The 17,619-nt window shown below is 46.6% G+C and overlaps 2 protein-coding genes across 6 annotated transcripts in view; one reads left to right on the forward strand and one right to left on the reverse strand.

Annotated features, from left to right (window-relative positions):
* The window catches only part of LOC309524643 (uncharacterized protein), a 189,885-nt gene that overhangs the window by 47,922 nt on the left and 124,344 nt on the right, over positions 1-17,619 (forward strand). The gene's annotated exons all lie outside the window — the stretch shown is intronic.
* The window catches only part of LOC309525247 (C-type lectin domain family 2 member D-like), a 60,589-nt gene continuing 46,855 nt past the window's right edge, over positions 3,886-17,619 (reverse strand). For 4 of the 5 annotated variants that reach the window (XM_082210779.1, XM_082210777.1, XM_082210778.1 and 1 more), the window contains exons 2-6: positions 15,821-15,988; positions 13,118-13,246; positions 8,863-9,041; positions 7,526-7,623; positions 3,886-4,082 (exon numbers count right to left, since the gene is read on the reverse strand). In XM_082210779.1, coding sequence (XP_082066905.1) covers positions 3,971-4,082; positions 7,526-7,623; positions 8,863-9,041; positions 13,118-13,246; positions 15,821-15,923 — 621 coding nt within the window. In that variant the 5' untranslated portion in view covers positions 15,924-15,988 and the 3' untranslated portion in view covers positions 3,886-3,970. The remainder of the gene's footprint in view (positions 4,083-7,525; positions 7,624-8,862; positions 9,042-13,117; positions 13,247-15,820; positions 15,989-17,619) is intronic. The other variant, XM_082210781.1, reaches the window with a different exon arrangement.

The following is a 17,619-nucleotide window of genomic DNA, read 5'->3' on the forward strand; positions in this document are numbered from 1 at the left end:
GCAGATAGTTTCCTTGGCAGCCTCTCATCTGATGAAACATCTTGTTCCATGCAGTGTTTGTTGTAAAAAAATAAATAAATCCACAGATGAAGTTTTTGTATCAGTTTACATTTCTTAGTACAGAAAGTATTGATCTGATACGTAGAGATCTTTCCTATTCTAATTGATTCAAGAGGGTTCTGGAAGCTTCTCTGTGAAAGAAACAAGCAGAAGAAGAAATGTTTGGATTTGATATCCCACTTTATCACTACCCTAAGGAGTCTCCAAGCAGCTAACATTCTCCTTTCCCTTCCTCCCCCACAACAAACACTCTGTGAGGTGAGTGAGGCTGAGAGACTTCAGAGAAGTGTGACTAGCCCAAGGTCACCCAGCAGCTGCATGTGGAGGAGCGGGGAAGCGAACCCGGTTCCCCAGATTACGAGACTACCCCTCTTAACCACTACACCACACTGGCTCATGATGTTTGGGTTATTCCTTCAGAGAAGCTGAGTACAGCAGGCCTCAACTGGTTTTGCTATCTCTTCTGTCCAGGTCATGCTGACTATCAAAGTCAGGCCAGAAGGAGCCTGGGTTTTATTTCCTCTTTCCATCTCTCATCCTTCTGGTGTGGTGTTCTGTACATAGTATGCTATAGTGTTAAGGTTTAGATTTATTTTAAATTATTGTAAGTTTAAGTCTGCTGCAACTAAACTTATGGACTGTGCCAATCCTGAATGTACTTTTGAATTTGTGACCATTATGCTCATTTGCTTTCAATAAAGCTCTGCTGAATAAAATATTAATTGCCTCTGGTCTACTTTTTGGGCATTCTGCAACGTGTTTAAGTTTTTACTCTGCTAACTATACGTCAGAGTTCTGCTCTGGATCAATATTGAGTAGAATACTGACATTGTGTGTGTGTGTGTGTTGCCTTGGCAAACTACACCGTAGCCAGTAGCCAGAATTTTTTTTAGAATAGTTGCAGGCTCTGCCCAATGGTCAGCGTTCAGTGGAGCTGCTTTTACACCATTCAATGCGTCCAATATTTGGCAGGGGAAAGTATTAGAACAGAACGATCACACCTCCCCAGCACTTAATCACTTGATTTGTTTAAAACACACACACACAGATATCCTACACATGGGAATCCCCCCTCCTAGACCCTCCTATCTCCTAACTCTAGAATGGCCTTGAGCAGGCAGAAGTTACACTAGTGGCCAAAATTGTGGAAACCTTTTGGAAAAAGTGTATTTCCGAGGTTTGATGGTTCAATTATCTTTCCATTGATGTATAATTTTATGGTATTACTAAAAAGAAAAAGAAAGAAAAAGTGGTGTTATGAGCCATCATTGCCAAAACAATAAACACTCCTTTTCTGGTTATTTGGTTATAGCTTTTGATAGAATACAGATAATTGAACCAACTTTGTTGCATTACATTCTTCATTAAATGATCTTTCCATTGATATGTAATTTATGGTATTACTCCAAAAAACGTGGAAATACACTTTCCCCAAAAGGTTTCCACAATTTTGGCCACTAGTGTACTTGGGAGGGTGCCACACTCTGCACATGTTCAGAGGCATCAACTTTCACCATCCTCTTCTATGGACAACAGTACCTATTTATCTACTTGCACTTTGAGGTGCTTCCGAACTGCTAGGTTGGCAGGAGCAGGGACCGAGCAACGGGAGCTCACCCCCTCGCGGGGAGCTGAACCGCTGACCTTCTGATCGGCAAGCCCTGCCGCATGATCTGCTGCCGCGCAATTTCTGTTCTCATCCTGAAGCAAAGTTCTTAACCTGAGGTAATATTTCTGGGTTAGTGGAGTCTGTAACCTGAAGCGTATGTAACCTGAGGTACCACTGTACAGAAATAAAGCTGTATTCGACAGACGAAAGGATATATGATTTTTGACATGACTGAGAATCATAGAGCCAGGGACGGAGAACGTTAAAGTGTTAAGATCGGAATGTGGAAAATATGAAAAACAACGAGAGGAGGCAGGATTGAAGATTTGCAGATATGCTTCAGAGGTCCAGACTATGGGGAGCCCAGAAAAATTAGTAATTAAAATTTGGGTTGCAATTTGGTCTTTTTAATTTTAGTTTGTTGTTTTTAAATAGATTATGAAGTGGACATGTTGACTGGCTGTATTTATTGGAAAATCAATAAAAATGGTTTAAAAACAAAAAGCAAAGCGGCGCCCAGGCAGGCTTCACCATACTGATTTCCCCTCGGTACTACCCTCCCTGCCTCCCTCGCCCTCCCGGCAGCTGCGCAGAGCCCTTTCTCTCTGACACGCTCCTCTGCTCTCTTTCTCCGAGTCTCTTGCATCCGGCTCCCGGGGCGCCCGCATGGGGACGCCTGCTTCGCACGCCACCTCAAAAATCTGCACCTGGGGCCAGAGAAGGCCTGGCACCAGTGCACACAGAGACACACACAACAGCCCCCGGCAAGCACTAACAGAGGCGGAGGCAAAAGCATTGGGGGGGGGGGAGAGACGAGGGGGGAAAGCAATGCATAGAAGGCAGGGGAAATCTCAGGGCTGCTCACGTGATTAATAGATTCGTTTCCCTTGTAAAAAAAAAGGAAAAGGAAAAAAGATAAATCAATACAGTACATACTGCCGCAAGCAACAGTTCTGGCGGCGCGTGGTTAGACGTGGAGAGAAGCGGCTCCTTCCACCAAGTCCCTTTCCATGCTAAAGAGCAGCCTTCCTCAAACTCAGCCCTCCAGGTGTTTTTGGCCTACAACTCCCATGATCCCTAGCTAGAAGGACCAGTGGTCAGAGATGATAGGAATTGTAGTCAGTGGCGTAGCGTGGGGGGTGCAAGGGGGGCAGGCCGCACCGGGCACAACATCGGGGGGGGGGCGCACTCGCTGCCTCCGGAGTCGCCGAAGAGCCTCGGGCGCAGGCTGTAGCGGAGCCGCATGTCTCGCGGCGCCCGGCTGAAGGCGCCCGGCAGGCAGCGGCTCTCAGCGCTCGCCGCGGAGGACGCGCCAGGCAGCCCCTCCTCACAGCCCCGCCTCCGCCGGTGCTGCTGCAGCTGCTGGGCCGTTGCATTTTCCCCGCCTCTCTGCCCCCCTCCTCCTCCGGGCAAGCGGCGTCGTTTGGGCAGCAGCACCAGCGGCAACTCGCAGGTTAGGGGGTAGGGGGGGCGCAAATTACGTGCCTTGCCCCGGGTTAGGGGGCGCAAATTACTTGCGTTGCCCCGGGTGCTGACAGCTCACGCTACGCCGCTGATTGTAGTCTCAAAAAACACATGGAGGGCCGAGTTTGAGGAAGCCTGCTAAAGAGCATGCCTCGCCTCTGTGCCTTTACGCAGAGGGCAGAATAATAGCACCGGTGGTAGAGGAACTCAGTTGAAGGAGCTGCTTCCCTCTGCGTCTGAGTATGCACCCGCTACTCTAGGCCACCAGGAGGACGCGCCCTCGGATCTGCCGTGCAAGGAGCGCAGCCCCTCTGACTTGGCTAGAGCGGGCTGAGGAAGAGGCTCCGGAAAGTAAGGTCGAAGGAGGGAGGAGGGGAGAAGCAAGAAGGTGAAGGGAGAAGGAAGGGTTTCTTCTGGAAATGAAGCACAGGTGTTTGTGTGTCTAATTTTACCAGAAACACGGGGGACTAAGCTAGTTCCTCTGTTCCACGGAAGGCGTGCCACTGGTTCAGATGCGAGTTGTTCTAGCAAGTGCAGGATAGCAATTCTGGGAACTGCAGGTTTCACCCCCTGCTGCGTATGACTGTTGAAAGGTCAGAACTTGCTCAATGGGCAAGTTGAGTCAGGAAGCAGCTGCAACTACAGGCACTACCAGCTCATCACCTCAGAATGGCTTGAGATGCGCCTGCTGTTTTCTTTCCGTAAGGCCCCGAACCCTTAAGAACAGGGCTGAATGTAAAAATGAAAACACATTTAAAAGGCTATAGAATATGAATCAGAAAAAAGTTTATATAAATATCACTCTGTGTGGTTCACACCAGGCACTGCTCCAGCCTCTTACATAGTTTTGGCGCAGATGAAGTGGTGTTCATTGCTGCATCTTAAGAAGTTGGGTTTGGGTTCGTCATGCAGAAAGGCGCAGTTTCCTCCATTTCCACTGACATCCAACCTTTAACACAAGCAAGAGTTATGCAAGAGTTGGTATTTCCCTGACAGCAGTAAATAGAAAACTTCTGAGAACACAGTTACTAACAGGGAGATTTCATCTAGATTGGTAAGCCGTGAACCTTCAGGGAGGAGAGAAATGGGCAGGGAGAATCCTTGAGCATCTAGATTGCCCACTGATTTTTCCTAGAAATGTAAGGTAAAGGTAAAGGTACCCCTGACTGTTAGGTCCAGTCGCGGACAACTCTGGGGTTGCGGCGCTCATCTTGCTCTATAGGCCGAGGGAGCCAGCGTACAGCTTCTGGGTCATGTGATCAGCATGACTAAGCTGCTTCTGGCGAACCAGAGCAGTGCACGGAAACGCCATTTACCTTCCCACCAGAGCGGTACCTATTGATCTACTTGCCCTTTGACGTGCTTTCGAACTGCCAGGTTGGCAGGAGCAGGGATCGAGGAACAGGAGCTCACCCCTTCACACTCTCATAGCTTTACATCAGAAAGTAATTACACCAAAGCAAAATGTTATGCTGGAACTGATCCTGGCCTACACACTGATCTGCTAAGATGGCTTACCATCACTTGCACATAACAGTTATGTACATTGGTAGTACTGGAGTCCAAAACAAGGCAAACTTGTCCCACCAGAAACAGCAGCCCCTTAGCTGGATTCCCCAAAGGAACTATAGCATTTCCCCAAAAGAACAATAGTCAGGTGTTTGATGTTCTCAGCTCCTTCTCTACAGCATAAGCAAGATTAGATGGAGAGGCCATGGACAGAGGGTTGCTGCTTTAAGCCTTTGCGTTTAGCTGAAGGGAGCCTAGGAGGGGTAGTCCAGGTGGGATGTAGAATCAGCTCCCAGTGACCTGTCCAGGGTGCTGAAAGCCCCCTTATTTATAGACCAAGTTCCCACAAAGAACAGAGATAGCACAGAGACATTAGTGCCTGGTGGATAACAGAATGGATTCTGCCTAGTCTACTGAATATTGCTCAGCTGATCTGCTTATGGGTGCTGACTTATAATATAATAATAATTTATTATTTATACCCCGCCCATCTGGCTGAGTTTCCCCAGCCACTCTAGGTGGCTCCCAATCAAGTATTAAAAACAATACAGCGTTAAATATTAAAAACTTCCCTGAACAGGGCTGCCTTCAGATGTCTTTTAAAGATAGAATAGCTACTTATTTCCTTCACATCTGAAGGGAGGGCGTTGCACAGGGTGGGCACCACTACCGAGAAGGCCCTCTGTCTGGTTCCCTGTAACCTTACTTCTCGCAATGAGGGAACCGCCAGAAGGCCCTCGGCACTGGACCTCAGTGTCCGGGCAGAACGATGGGGGTGGAGACGCTCCTTCAGGTATACAGGACCGAGGCAGTTTAGGGCTTTAAACTTTAGACTTCCGGGTTGGCGCCATCGCCGAATGGCGGACTCCCTCCGAGCTCCGGAGGGAGTCGGCTCGGCAGGGGCTGGGTCCTACCGCGCCGGCGACGCGGGGACCCTTAAAAACCACGGGAACGGATCCCGTGGACATGGTGACTCGGCTGGCACCGTTATCGCCCTCCCGGCTCGTGAAGGAGCCTTTTTAAAGGCTACGGATCGGGCGCCCGGGGAGTGGCGTGGTGCTTTGAGTCCTCCGCTTCCCCTGCCGAGCGCAGCCGCATGCTATTCGGCGGAGAGCGCTGGCTTCTTCCAAAGGAAATTCGGACAATTAACAACAACCCGTGAGTAATTGGGCAACCAGGTATAAAAGGAGGAAAAAAGAATTTTTTTTCCGGATTTGGCACGAGCGGGAGGGGATCCAAAAAGGAAGTCAGTCCCCTCCCTGATTGTAAACATGCTAAAACAAGGACTGGGAAACCAAGACCGATTCAGAAGTTTATTGATGATAAAAATTAATAACTCCACGATGTGAATTACAAGAATTGTGCTGGAGGAGAAGAGAGGAGGGTGAGAGGAAAAAGGCAACCCCCCCCCCCGGAACCGGGGTGATTCGGAGAGCCTGGTGAAGAGAGATGGAGAATTTGACAGCTGTCAAGGGAGCTGTCAAAGCTAGAGAATATAAAGAGGACTTTGTTACAAGTTTTCTGCTGGTGAATTTTGTTACAATTTGATACAAATATGGGCACAAATTGCCGGGGAAGAAGAAACAACAATTTGATTTTTGGTTTAGAGGATACAAAGTTATTGCAATCCCCCTAGAGGGGCTTCGGGACATTACAAGTGTCGTATGTGGAAAACTACTCTGGGATGTATACAGGTCTTATCTCCTGGGAAAGCTGTAAAGCTGAAATATTATTTAGTCTACAGAGGTGACCATAATACAATAGAATCTTCTATTGAAGCAAGAAAGGAACTGGACGTAAGTCTTTGTCCCTGAATAACAAACCTCTGTAGAGACACTAAATTTTGGAACAAGAATGTTTTAACAGCTGAACAAGATAGAAACCTGAGAAAGCAAGAAATAAAAGAGCAAAGGACTAACTACGACATGGAAAGAATAATCAGAGGAGCAACAAATGATCAAGGAAAACCAAAGGCCTTTATTAGACTGGACTTTTGAAGTTAAACACTACCAAAATAACTAAATTTAAAGAAAACCGGCAAGATGGATTGAGATAAATCTTGGCTGTGGACTTAAGACCTCCAGGCTGACAACATACAGACAGATGGACATGGGGAATCTAAACCGGGGAAGGGAGGGGGAATCTTAGAATCCAAAGGCTATGTAATCAATTTTTTGAACTTTCCTATATTTTCTATCTTATATTCTTTATAACTTTGATCTTATATGTTTATGTTTTATTTTTTATCTTTTTTAAGAAAGGGGGAACTCGTGGAAGGAAACGAGAACTGATCTTGGGGGGGGAAATTGTGTACTATTTTAAGATAAGGAATGTTGTTAAGATTGTGTAAATTTAAATTGGTTTATGAGTAAAATGTATTAGGTTTAATTTGGGAATGAGAGCTTGTGGAACCAACTTAAGGAAAGGGGAATACAATCGGGAGGGGAAGGAGGAAGTCCCAGAAAGAAGGTTATGAAAAGAAGGGTTTAAATTTGTTTCTCTGTTTCTTTTTTTTTCTTTATCTTTCTTTCTTATCTTTCTTATTCTGTTTTTATTGGAAATTCTAATAAACATGATTTTAAAAAAAAAGTCAGCACCAACACTTTGAATTGTGCTCGGAAACATACTTAACCCCACCTTGTTTTTTGTGAGCGCCTACAGGACACAGCTACAGGTGCAAATCTGAGTGAAAGTTTGCATCATACCCTTGAATATTATTATTGGGTTGTGGGTTTTTTTGTTTTGTTTTTAAAAACCGCTGGGGGGACTAAGGCTATCAGTCTTCTTCTGGCATCAGTCACAAACTGTGCAACTACCCAAGGGGGAGGCATCTGGTTTTGTGGTCTCACCACTGAAGGACAGAAGAGAAAAGAGAGGACTTACGCCGAGCTGTTTCCATGGAGCCATTTCCAGCGCTGTCCTGGCTCTCTGCTGACACCGATCCAAAAGGAATTCTTGCCTTTTAGACCCATCACAAAGTGCTTTAATGATCAGAATAAATGAATGTTAAGGGATGTGAGTTGCTAGAATCACAGGCAAATCGTGCAGCAGCTGAACATATGCAAGTACTTCGATGAGATTTACCGTATATCTTGGACTCTATACAAATTTTCTGTTTTTATATTGCACATGGTTATTTCATTGTTGTTGCCTGAAATGTGGATTAAAATACACTTATGTACCACCTTTTGTTTGTTGATTTTCTATACTGCACTATACCCAGGGGTCTCAGGTATCAAGATGAAAAACTACAAAATACATAATAAAAATATAAACAACCACCCAATAGCTCTCTCCCACAAAAAAAACACATTTTAAAAAGGGCATAGGATGTCAATCAGATCAACCAAAGGCCTGGTTAAAAAGGAATGTTTTTGCCTGGTGGCTAAAGGTGTATAATGAAGGTGCCAGGCAAACAAATTAGGGAAGCTTTTAATGTTTGCTGCATTACTGTATTTTAATATTTTGTTGGAAGTGGCTGGGGTATAAATAAATTATTATTATTATTATTATTATTATTATTATTATTATTATTATTAAGCAATCAAATAAATGAGTGAACCCCTACCTTCTTAGATAGGTTACCAGCTGTGACCTGCCATCTACTGCAGCCTTCTTTGGGCTAGGACTGGAGGATCTCCATTTAAGAAATAATAAAACTTAAGGTGCAATCCTAACCTTACTTACCTTGTAACAGTATTTCAAAGACACACATAATGTGGGTAATGCATCATAGAGTCGCAGAGCTGGAAGGGAGCCCAAGGGCCATCTAGTCCGAAATGCAGAAACCTCAACACATGGTCCCAATCCACTTTGAAACTTAGCTTTTCAAACATAGTTTTATTACCTGACAGAAAGCCCCACTTAATTCAATAGGACTTACTTATGCATAGGCATGGCAAGGATTGCATTGCAAACCTCTTTTGCCAATATCTATATGATGTATTCGTGTTTTGCGGGTAAAATTCTAAGAGGCTTTATATTATAATAAAGACCAGGCATAGGCAAACTCGGCCTACAATTCCCATCATCCCTGACTGCTGGTCCTGTTAGCTAGGGATCATGGGAGTTGTAGTCCCAAAACATCTGGCGGGCCGAGTTTGCCTATGCCCGATAAAGACTTTATTATAAAGTCCATCAAAGCCCCTAATGGCTGAGCATCTTTATCACTATCGCAAAGGACATTCATGTTCAGCAGCCAAAATACTGGCATTTCTCACCATTTCGTCCTCGCTTTCCAACACAGCCAAGGAGGCGTTCTGTGAAGCACAGAAGCTCTGGCTGAGGGTCCAGTTCTTTTCCACATCTGAAAAGTAGTAGCATTTCTGCTCGTAGGCTTTCCAACCAGATGGACATGCATGCGCCTTACAAGAACAGACTGGCTGCTCAGGCACTTTCCCTAGGCCGGAGAAAAACACACAGAGTTAGATGCTGTCTTATCCAACCTCCTCTTTTTGAGTACCATGGTCAGAATCAGAGAATCTTAGAATCACAGAGTTGAAAGGGACCTTGAGGCTCAGGGGGCTGACTCCCCCCAACACATTGAGGGGGGCCAGCGGGGGGGGGGTCATGGAGGGTGCTCTTCATGTCCCAGCCTCGCCCAGTTAGCTTCCTCCAGGAATGCCTGCAGCTGTGTCACGCAACCCTCTCAGGCACCTTGCCCCGGGGGGAGGGGCATTTGCAATAGGACAGTGTTTGCTAAATGCCACCAGGGTGATCCAGGGTGAGGATTTTTGAGGAGTGGCCACACCATTCAAGGCAGCTGGCAAACCCTTCATACAGAAATGTGTTCCCTGTGCCTTGAATTGAATCCTGTACAGTGGTACCTCTGGTTACGTACTTCATTCGTTCTGGAGGTCCGTTCTTAACCTGAAACTGTTCTTAACCTGAAGCACCACTTTAGCTAATGGGGCCTCCTGCTGCTGCTGCCGCCGCATGATTTCTGTTCTCATCCTGAGGTAAAGTTCTTAACCTGAGGTAGTATTTCTGGGTTAGCAGAGTCTGTAACCTGAAGCATATGTAACCTGAAGCGTATGTAACCCGAGGTACCACTGTACTGAACATGGTGGGACTTATTCCTGAGTAAACATGGCGTTATAGTATTTTTTTTGGGGGGGGAACCCACCTAAAACCTAGATTGTGATTAATCAATTGATTAATTAGGATATGGGTGAAAGTACATGCTGCAGAACTGTGCCCAGACAAGGAATCCCTGGGCTGGCTTATGCAAAGCAGCCTGGCTGGCCTAGCAAAGAGCAAATCTGTTAATACGACAAAAGGGGTCCTTTGGCCTGGGGAGGCAGATGGTGTCAGGGTAGCTGGGCGTGAGGTGACGGGAAATGGGAGTCTTTTAGTAAGGTGTTGTGGGAAGGAGGAGGAGGAGAAAGAAAGACCCCTATCGTTCAGCCTGGACACTGAGATCCAGTGCCAAGGGCCTTCTGGCGGTTCCCTCATTGAGAGAAGCGAAGTTACAGGAAACCAGATAGAGGGCCTTCTCGGTAGTGGCACCTGCCCTGTGGAACGCCCTCCCTTCAGATGTGAAGGAAATAAGCAGCTATCTTATCTTTAAAAGACATCTGAAGGCAGCCCTGTTTAGGGAAGCTTTTAATATTTAATGCTGTATTGTTTTTAACACTCGATTGGGAGCTGCCCAGAGTGGCTGGGGAAACTCAGCCAGATGGGCGGGGTATAAACAATAAATAATAACAACAACAACAACAACAACAACAATAATAATAATGATCATCATCCATCTTGGGCAGAGTGGTTGAAGAGATGGGAGAGATGCCTTAGACTCCGGAGCTGCCCTGCTGTGGGGGACAAACCCCTCTTGAAATGACCATGCTGTAAGATCTGGACTCCCTAGATGCAGACTGAAGGTTTAAATACTGTAGGTGAATCAACCATATTTCTTAAAGCTACAACAGTCTCTGTTGTAAGTGAGAGCTGGACCATAAAGAAGGCTGATCACCAAAGAATTGATGCTTTTGAATTATGGTGCTGGAGGAGACTCTTCAGAGTCCCATGGACTGCAAGAAGATCAGACCTATCCATTCTGAAGGAAATCAGCCCTGAGTGCTCACTGGGAGGACAGATCCTGAAGCTGAGGCTCCAATACTTTGGGCACCTCATGAGAAGAGAAGACTCCCTGGAAAAGTTAGGAAAGATGGAGGGCAGAAGGAGAAGGGGACGACAGAGGACGAAAGGTTGGACAGTGTTCTTGAAGCTACCAGCATGAGTTTGATCAAACTGCTGGAGGCAGTGGAAGACAGGAGTGCCTGGCGTGCTCTGGTCCATGGGGTCACAAAGAGTTGGACACGACTAAACGACTAAACAACAACAACAGTCTCTGCCATGTCTCAATTCTCCAAAAGAACAGAGACCCTGGGTGAGTGCCTGGAACCCCCTTGGATCTTGCTGCTGCTCAGTAGAGAGGGGAGGTGGGGTTGGCACCCAACTTTTGTAACAATACAAAGGATTGCCTGGAGCAGATCTGTAATCCTTGACAGATTACAAACTGTATTTTAGGGGATTTCCTCCCCCCTCCCAACCACTGCTTTGTTTTTTCTAACCACTGCTTTAGGTATTTTTCCCCAACCACAATTTTGCATGCTATTCAGAGGTTTCCGTTATTTGTTTAGGGGGTTTTGTTGTGTAGGGGAGATGATGCTCTGGGGCCAGCAGGTGTGGGAGGTGAGGAGCTCCTAGTCAAAAGCTCAGCTTGTGGCTGGCAGGGGGGCTGAGGATGTATTCTCTGCCTCTACTGCCCCTGACGAATCTGCCTCCCACTCACCTCCTTCTACTGCGGCAATGTGGGAGCATTGGGGAAGCATGGCCGAATAAATAAATGAATGAATGAAGCAGAATAAACCCACTACTGATGCACTATTATTGTGTCGAGAACGTGCTGCATAATCCACCTTCAATAAAACAGTGGTCTACATGGGCCCAAAGTCATAATTCGTTTTCTGCCATGTTTATCAAACCAGCCAGCCCAGAAGATTCTGCCTTTCTCCTCCTCCAGCGTGAGAGCCAGCGTGGTGTAGTGATTAAGAGCGGTGGACTCGTAATCTGGTGAACTAGGTTCGCTTCCCAGCTCCTCCACATGCAGCTGCTGGGTGATCTTGGGCTAGTCACACTTCTCTGAAGTCTCTCAGCCTCACTCACCTCACAGGGTGTTGTGTGGGAGAAAGGGAAAATAATAATAATAATAATAAAATTTATTTATACCCCGCCCTCCCCAGCCAGAGCAGGGCTCAGGGCGGCTAACACCAATAAAATCACAGTAAAAACATAATAGGGAAAAAAGAAAAAAAGAAAACAAAACGAAAACAAACAAACAAACAAAAATTTAAAATACAGGTTAAAATGCAATTTAAAATGCAGCCTCATTTTAAAAGTAGCCGATAAATCAAGACCATAAGGGGAGGGAAACATAAGGGTCAGACTGAGTCCAAACCAAAGGCCAGGCGGAACAGCTCTGTCTTGCAGGCCCTGCGGAAAGATGTCAAGACCCGCAGGGCCCTAGTTTCTTGTGACAAAAGTCAGGGCCAGTACTGAAAAGGCCCTGGCCCTAGTTGAGACCAATCGAATCACCTTGCAACCTGGGACCTCCAAAATGTTGTCATTTGTGGACCTTAAGGTCCTCTGCGGGGCATACCAGGAGAGGCCCCGTAGGACATACTAGGTCCCGTAGGTATGTGGGTCCTAGGTCGCACAGGACTTTAAAGGTCAAAACCAGCACCTTACAGCTGACCCTGTACTCCACCGGGAGCCAGTGCAGTTGGTAAAGCACTGAATGAATGTGATCCCATGGCAAGGACCCCGTAAGGAGCCTTACAGCGGCATTCTGTGAAAGGAGATTGTTAGCCACTTTGAGACTCCTTAAGGGGAGTGAAAGGAGGAATAGCAAGTCGAAACTCCTCCTCCTCCTTCCCAGCAGCCCTTGCAGAGGACTTTCCCCTTTGTGTCTGCTTGCTCCATCTTTCCTTCAATTCTTCTCTGACATCATGCCTGGTTGCCCCAGCAACCTTCTTCTCTGTGCTCTGTGGTCAGAGCCACTCCCTTTGTCTCAGTGACTCATTTTTGTTCCGTAATGGCTGATCTCCACTATCCCTGCTGAGTCCACAGGGTTCAGTTTTCAACTAAATTAGATTTTCTAACTTTTACCAAGTCTAAGGGTTTGAGGAGGTCTTGCTTCCCACCCACCCACCCAAAACCTGTAATAATAGGAAGCTTCAGTCATGTATTGATACTGGGTACCATCTCATAGCTGCACTATGGAAAGCTGGTGGCAGGCTGGCCGCAGCACAGAGACTGGCAGGCAGCAAGGCTGTGGCAATGGCTGAAATCCAGGGAAGGGCCAAATCTGTAATTCAGACCTAGTAGCAGAAGATACCTGGCTAAGGGAATGGGGGGGGGGAGGTCAAAGGAAAAATGTATCAAGGCAGCAGCATGGACAGTTGGACTACTTACCAGCTCCAGTGCCAAGGAGAATGCTGAGGATGACAATAATGACAATGAGGATGATGATGATGAAGATGATGAAGATGGTCTGTGGAGGAGGGCAGGTGCAGGGGGTGCGGTCCACCCCGGGTGTCGTCACTGGGGGGGGGAGGTGACAAAATGAGTTTTTTAAAAAAAATTGGGCTCAGGGAACTTTTTAGGAGTGACGTGGTGGCTTAGGCACCTGCAGACTCCGCTCTGCCTGAAATGGCAGCGTGGGACTTGCGTCTGCCTACTGCTTCTCCCTCAGCCACCCTACAGCTAAGGGGGAGGCGGCGGAGAGGCTCCAAGCATTGGAGAGGCTCACTCTGCCCCCAGGGGTGGCTCGCTTCGCCCCTGGCTGCAGGACATGCCCCCGTGCCAGGTACCCGAGCGGCTAGCTACACCGCTGTGCTGGCGTAAAACAGCTGCATACTCATTGTGTCCTAGCCACACACAAAAAAAGGGGGGGGGAAGAAGACACATCAGCCCTCCTTGCCTGCTCCAGTGAATGGAATTGGGTAGGTGGGTGGGGTGATATGTTGCATTAGCTTATACCCAAAGGGTGGGGAAATGGCAAGAGTTTCAGACTTTTCTAGTCTTCACTCTTGCCTTTAACCCAACCCTCCCAAATGAACAGAAGCCATTACGAAGTAGAGGACTGTACTCTGCCAAGTAGGACACCCAGCCACCAGAGTCAGGGTCACTGTGTCAGCCCAAGACATTTTGCTGCTTAAGGCATAGTCCAATTGGCAGGCTTGCTAGGGCTGGCCCCTTTAAAAAGAAATCAAGTGCATCTACAAGGGGGGGGGAGAGAAATAATTTTTGCTTCATGTTCTACATTGGCAGTGCGTGAGCGCACTGAGGGAGCCCTCCATGCTCACCCAGTCCCTGACGCTGACAGACAGGTGGTCACATGCCCGGGGGCGGGGGCGGGGGGGGGGGCGGCAGGGTGCAGAGGCTGCTGATGGTGGAATGTAACATCACGGAAGCAGTCAAATACAACATTTCCTGTTACTTTTAATGAAGAGTGTTGTTTTATTATTTTAAGCCGGAAACGTAAGGGGAAACTTACCAGGAGCAATAACTGGCATCTTATGGTGAGCAAAATGCAAGCTTTCCCACAAGTATTAACACATTTTTACTGTAGACACATCCACCTCCTTCTCCAGCTACTCACTAAATTTTTCCATCATCATCATCATCATCATCATCATCATCATCATCATATTTTATTTATACCCCGCCCTTCCCAGTTCAAAAACTGGGCTCAGGGCAGCTAACAACAAATTTAAAACACTTAATTGTAAAAGCAGCATAAAAAAACAGTATGAAAACATGAATAACAATAAAATTCAAAGTTCAGAAATCAACAGTTAGCCACCATGCAGCGGGGGTGGGGGGTGGGGGGAAGAGGCAGCAGGTGGGCAGTGTGGCGACTGTGACGCCCAACATTTTGTCCCCCTCCAGCATGGAACCTGCACCCACCTTTGTATGACCCTGTGGGGGGGGGCGCTGGCACTCCCATTGGTTGGCGCTGTGAGTCCCTGTGTCCCACAATTGTTCTAAAGGTAAACAACCATTTCCTTAAAAAGGTGAACAACTTTGGGGTCCCCCCCTAAAAAAAGGTTGACAGCTCTGGGCAACCTAGGGGCGCTAGGCAGATCTTTGCACCCCAGCACCGCATATGCTTAAGATGACCCTGTTCCTTGACCTGGAAAAGTTTAGTGAGTAGCTGGAGCATGGAGGTTTATACTTGTTGGAAAGCTTGCAGTTTGCTCACCGTAAGATGCCAGTTATTTTTTGCCATTGAGGGTTTGGATGGTACCGTATTTTTCGCTCTATAAGATGCACCAGACCACAAGACACACCTAGTTTTTGGAGGAGGAAAACAAGAAAAAAAATATTCTGAATCTCAGAAGCCAGAACAGCAAGAGGGATCGCTGCGCAGTGAAAGCAGCAATCCGCCTTGCTGTTCTGGCTTCTGGATAGCTGCGCAGCCTGCATTCGCTCCATAAGACGCACACACATTTCCCCTTACTTTTTAGGAGGGTAAAAGTGAGTCTTATAGAGCAAAAAATACGGTAACTCAATCCGCTCTATCACCACCTTAATCCAATGAATAGTGTGTGGTTTACGACTGCGTTGTGTTATGATGGTTTCTATTACAGGCCCAAATACCGTAGCTGAGTGTTATTTGAGTTTAATTGGCCTAATGCTTACATGCAAGAGTATGACCAGCAGTTCTGCTATAATGGCTTTCTTTGCATCCGAGGTGTAGCAACACTGAACTAATGGCCAATGCTTGTAGAAGGCAGATTGCTACGCTCCCAAGTCTCCAGCTGCCTTCAATGCCAGCAGAACTTGGGAATCTGCCTTATACTGAGTCAATCCCACCCAGCTGAGAATGGTCTACTGGTTGCAGCTCTCCAGGGTTAGGACTGATATCAGAAAAATAAGTACCACTGTACTCCTAAATCCAGCTGCTATTTCCTAGAGCAGAATCTTTTCGCACAGGCAGCTACTGGTTGCTCCAAATCAGGGATGGAGAATCTGTGCCCCTTTAGATGTTGTTAGACTGCCAGCATCCCCAGCCAGCATGGCCAATGGGCTGGAAGGACAACATCTGGAAGGCCACCAGTTCCTCATCTCTGCTCCAAATGCCTTACTGCCTAATAGGGAGGCCACAGTTACCTGCTCTTTGCCTTCCTGCAGTGGGTCCATTGGAGACAAAGGGAGACCCCACCTGGTCATGATCGTCTTCAACTGCCATGTGAGCTCTTTCACACACAGACATTTTTTAGAAAAATTGCACTCCAGGGGCAATTCTGGTTGCGCACAAAGCTTCTGGTCTTAGGTCACCTGAAACAGAAACAAAATGAAGCCAGCAAAAGGAACTGGCTTGTGAACTGACGCCACCAACGCACAAACACACACACAAACACTTTCCAGATATTGGATCCAAAATCAGGTATCCTATGATTCTGATTTCACCTTAACCTCATTGATGGCTAACTGGTAGCTCATTGCTGAGGAAGATGAGTTGCTGGGGAGCACCTGTGGGGAGTTGGGGTGTTGCATTCCCATCTTGCATGTGGGCTTCCTACTAACATCTGGCTGCTCACTGGGAGAAGAGGATGCTAGACCACATGGGTCACTGATCTGGTCCAGAGGGGCTCATCTTCTTAGGCTCTTATGGGCAGATACTGGCCTGCCGAATGGGTCAATGCCCTGCTACTTGAGAGGGTGCTATTCTAGCAGTTCAGAAACACAGAGTATTTATTCAGCAAATCCACCATTGACACGTTACCAGCAGCGATTTGAAATGGGTCAGTGTGGGTTTTGCTTTCTGTATTTCATCATTAATTGGTTAACCGTTTTAATCTTGCAAAATTAAAGAATTGAAAAAATGTTTATAAATGTGTATCTCTATCTATCTATCTATATCTATCTATCTGTCTGTCTATCTGTCTGTCTGTCTGTCTATCTATCTATCTATCTATCATCTATCTATCTATCTATCTATCATCTATCATCTATCTATCTATCTATCTATCTAATCTATCTATATCTATCATCTATTTCAGTCAATAACCAGTAGAGAAGATAGGAAAAAACCAGAGCACACAAAACACAATATAATATGTTGAGCATGCTATTAAATGTAGAGTTAAAAACAATGTAAAATATTTTCTTTTTAAAATGAGAAATATAGAATAATTATATTTAAATGGTAAAAAACAACATAAGGTAATTTTAAAACTAAGACAGGATCTTACGCCGACAAGCAACTGCTGCAGCACAAAAACAAGCTACCTTTGCAGTAATCTCAGGAAATTGGTCAGCCAAAAGATAGTCAATACAAAACGCTTCAGATCTTCCTGGTATACTTTGTAAAACTGGATTCTTGCATAGTGGTCAGAGTGTTGGCCTATGACCCAGCCTACTCGGGTGGTGTTGGGGCAAAGCAGGGCAATGGTGAGGCCAGGGCTTGGGTGACAAGCCAGCAGAGCCCATCAGATACTGGTGTGTTCAGAGTGTCAGACTCAAATCCCCACTCAGCAACAAACTATGTTCCCTCTGGCCAGTCACTCATTCTCAGCCAAACACTCTCACAGGGGTCGTGCGATGACAAATGTGAGAGCCAGTGTAGATGATACAAAGCTATCAGGGCCAACAGTCTGTCTCAGAAGAAGACATCTTGCTGTGCTGCAATCCTTCAAGCTACCTCAGTGACAAGTACAGTCATACCTCGAGTTGAATACGCTTCAAGTTGAGTGCGTTTGAGTTGCGCTCTGCAGCAACCCGGAAGTAACGGAGCATGTTACTTCTGGGTTTGGCTGCTTGTGCATGCACAGATGCTCAAAATGACATCACGTGCATGCGCAGAAGCAGCAAAAAGCGACACGTGCATGCGCAGGCGTGCCGTCACTAGTTAGATTTGCTTCTAGATGCAAACGGGGCTCCACAACGGATCCTGTTCATATCTTGAG

The sequence above is a fragment of the Podarcis vaucheri genome, assembly GCF_965113315.1.
Source record: "Podarcis vaucheri genome assembly, chromosome: 2".
NCBI classification, from domain to species: Eukaryota; Metazoa; Chordata; class Lepidosauria; order Squamata; family Lacertidae; genus Podarcis; species Podarcis vaucheri.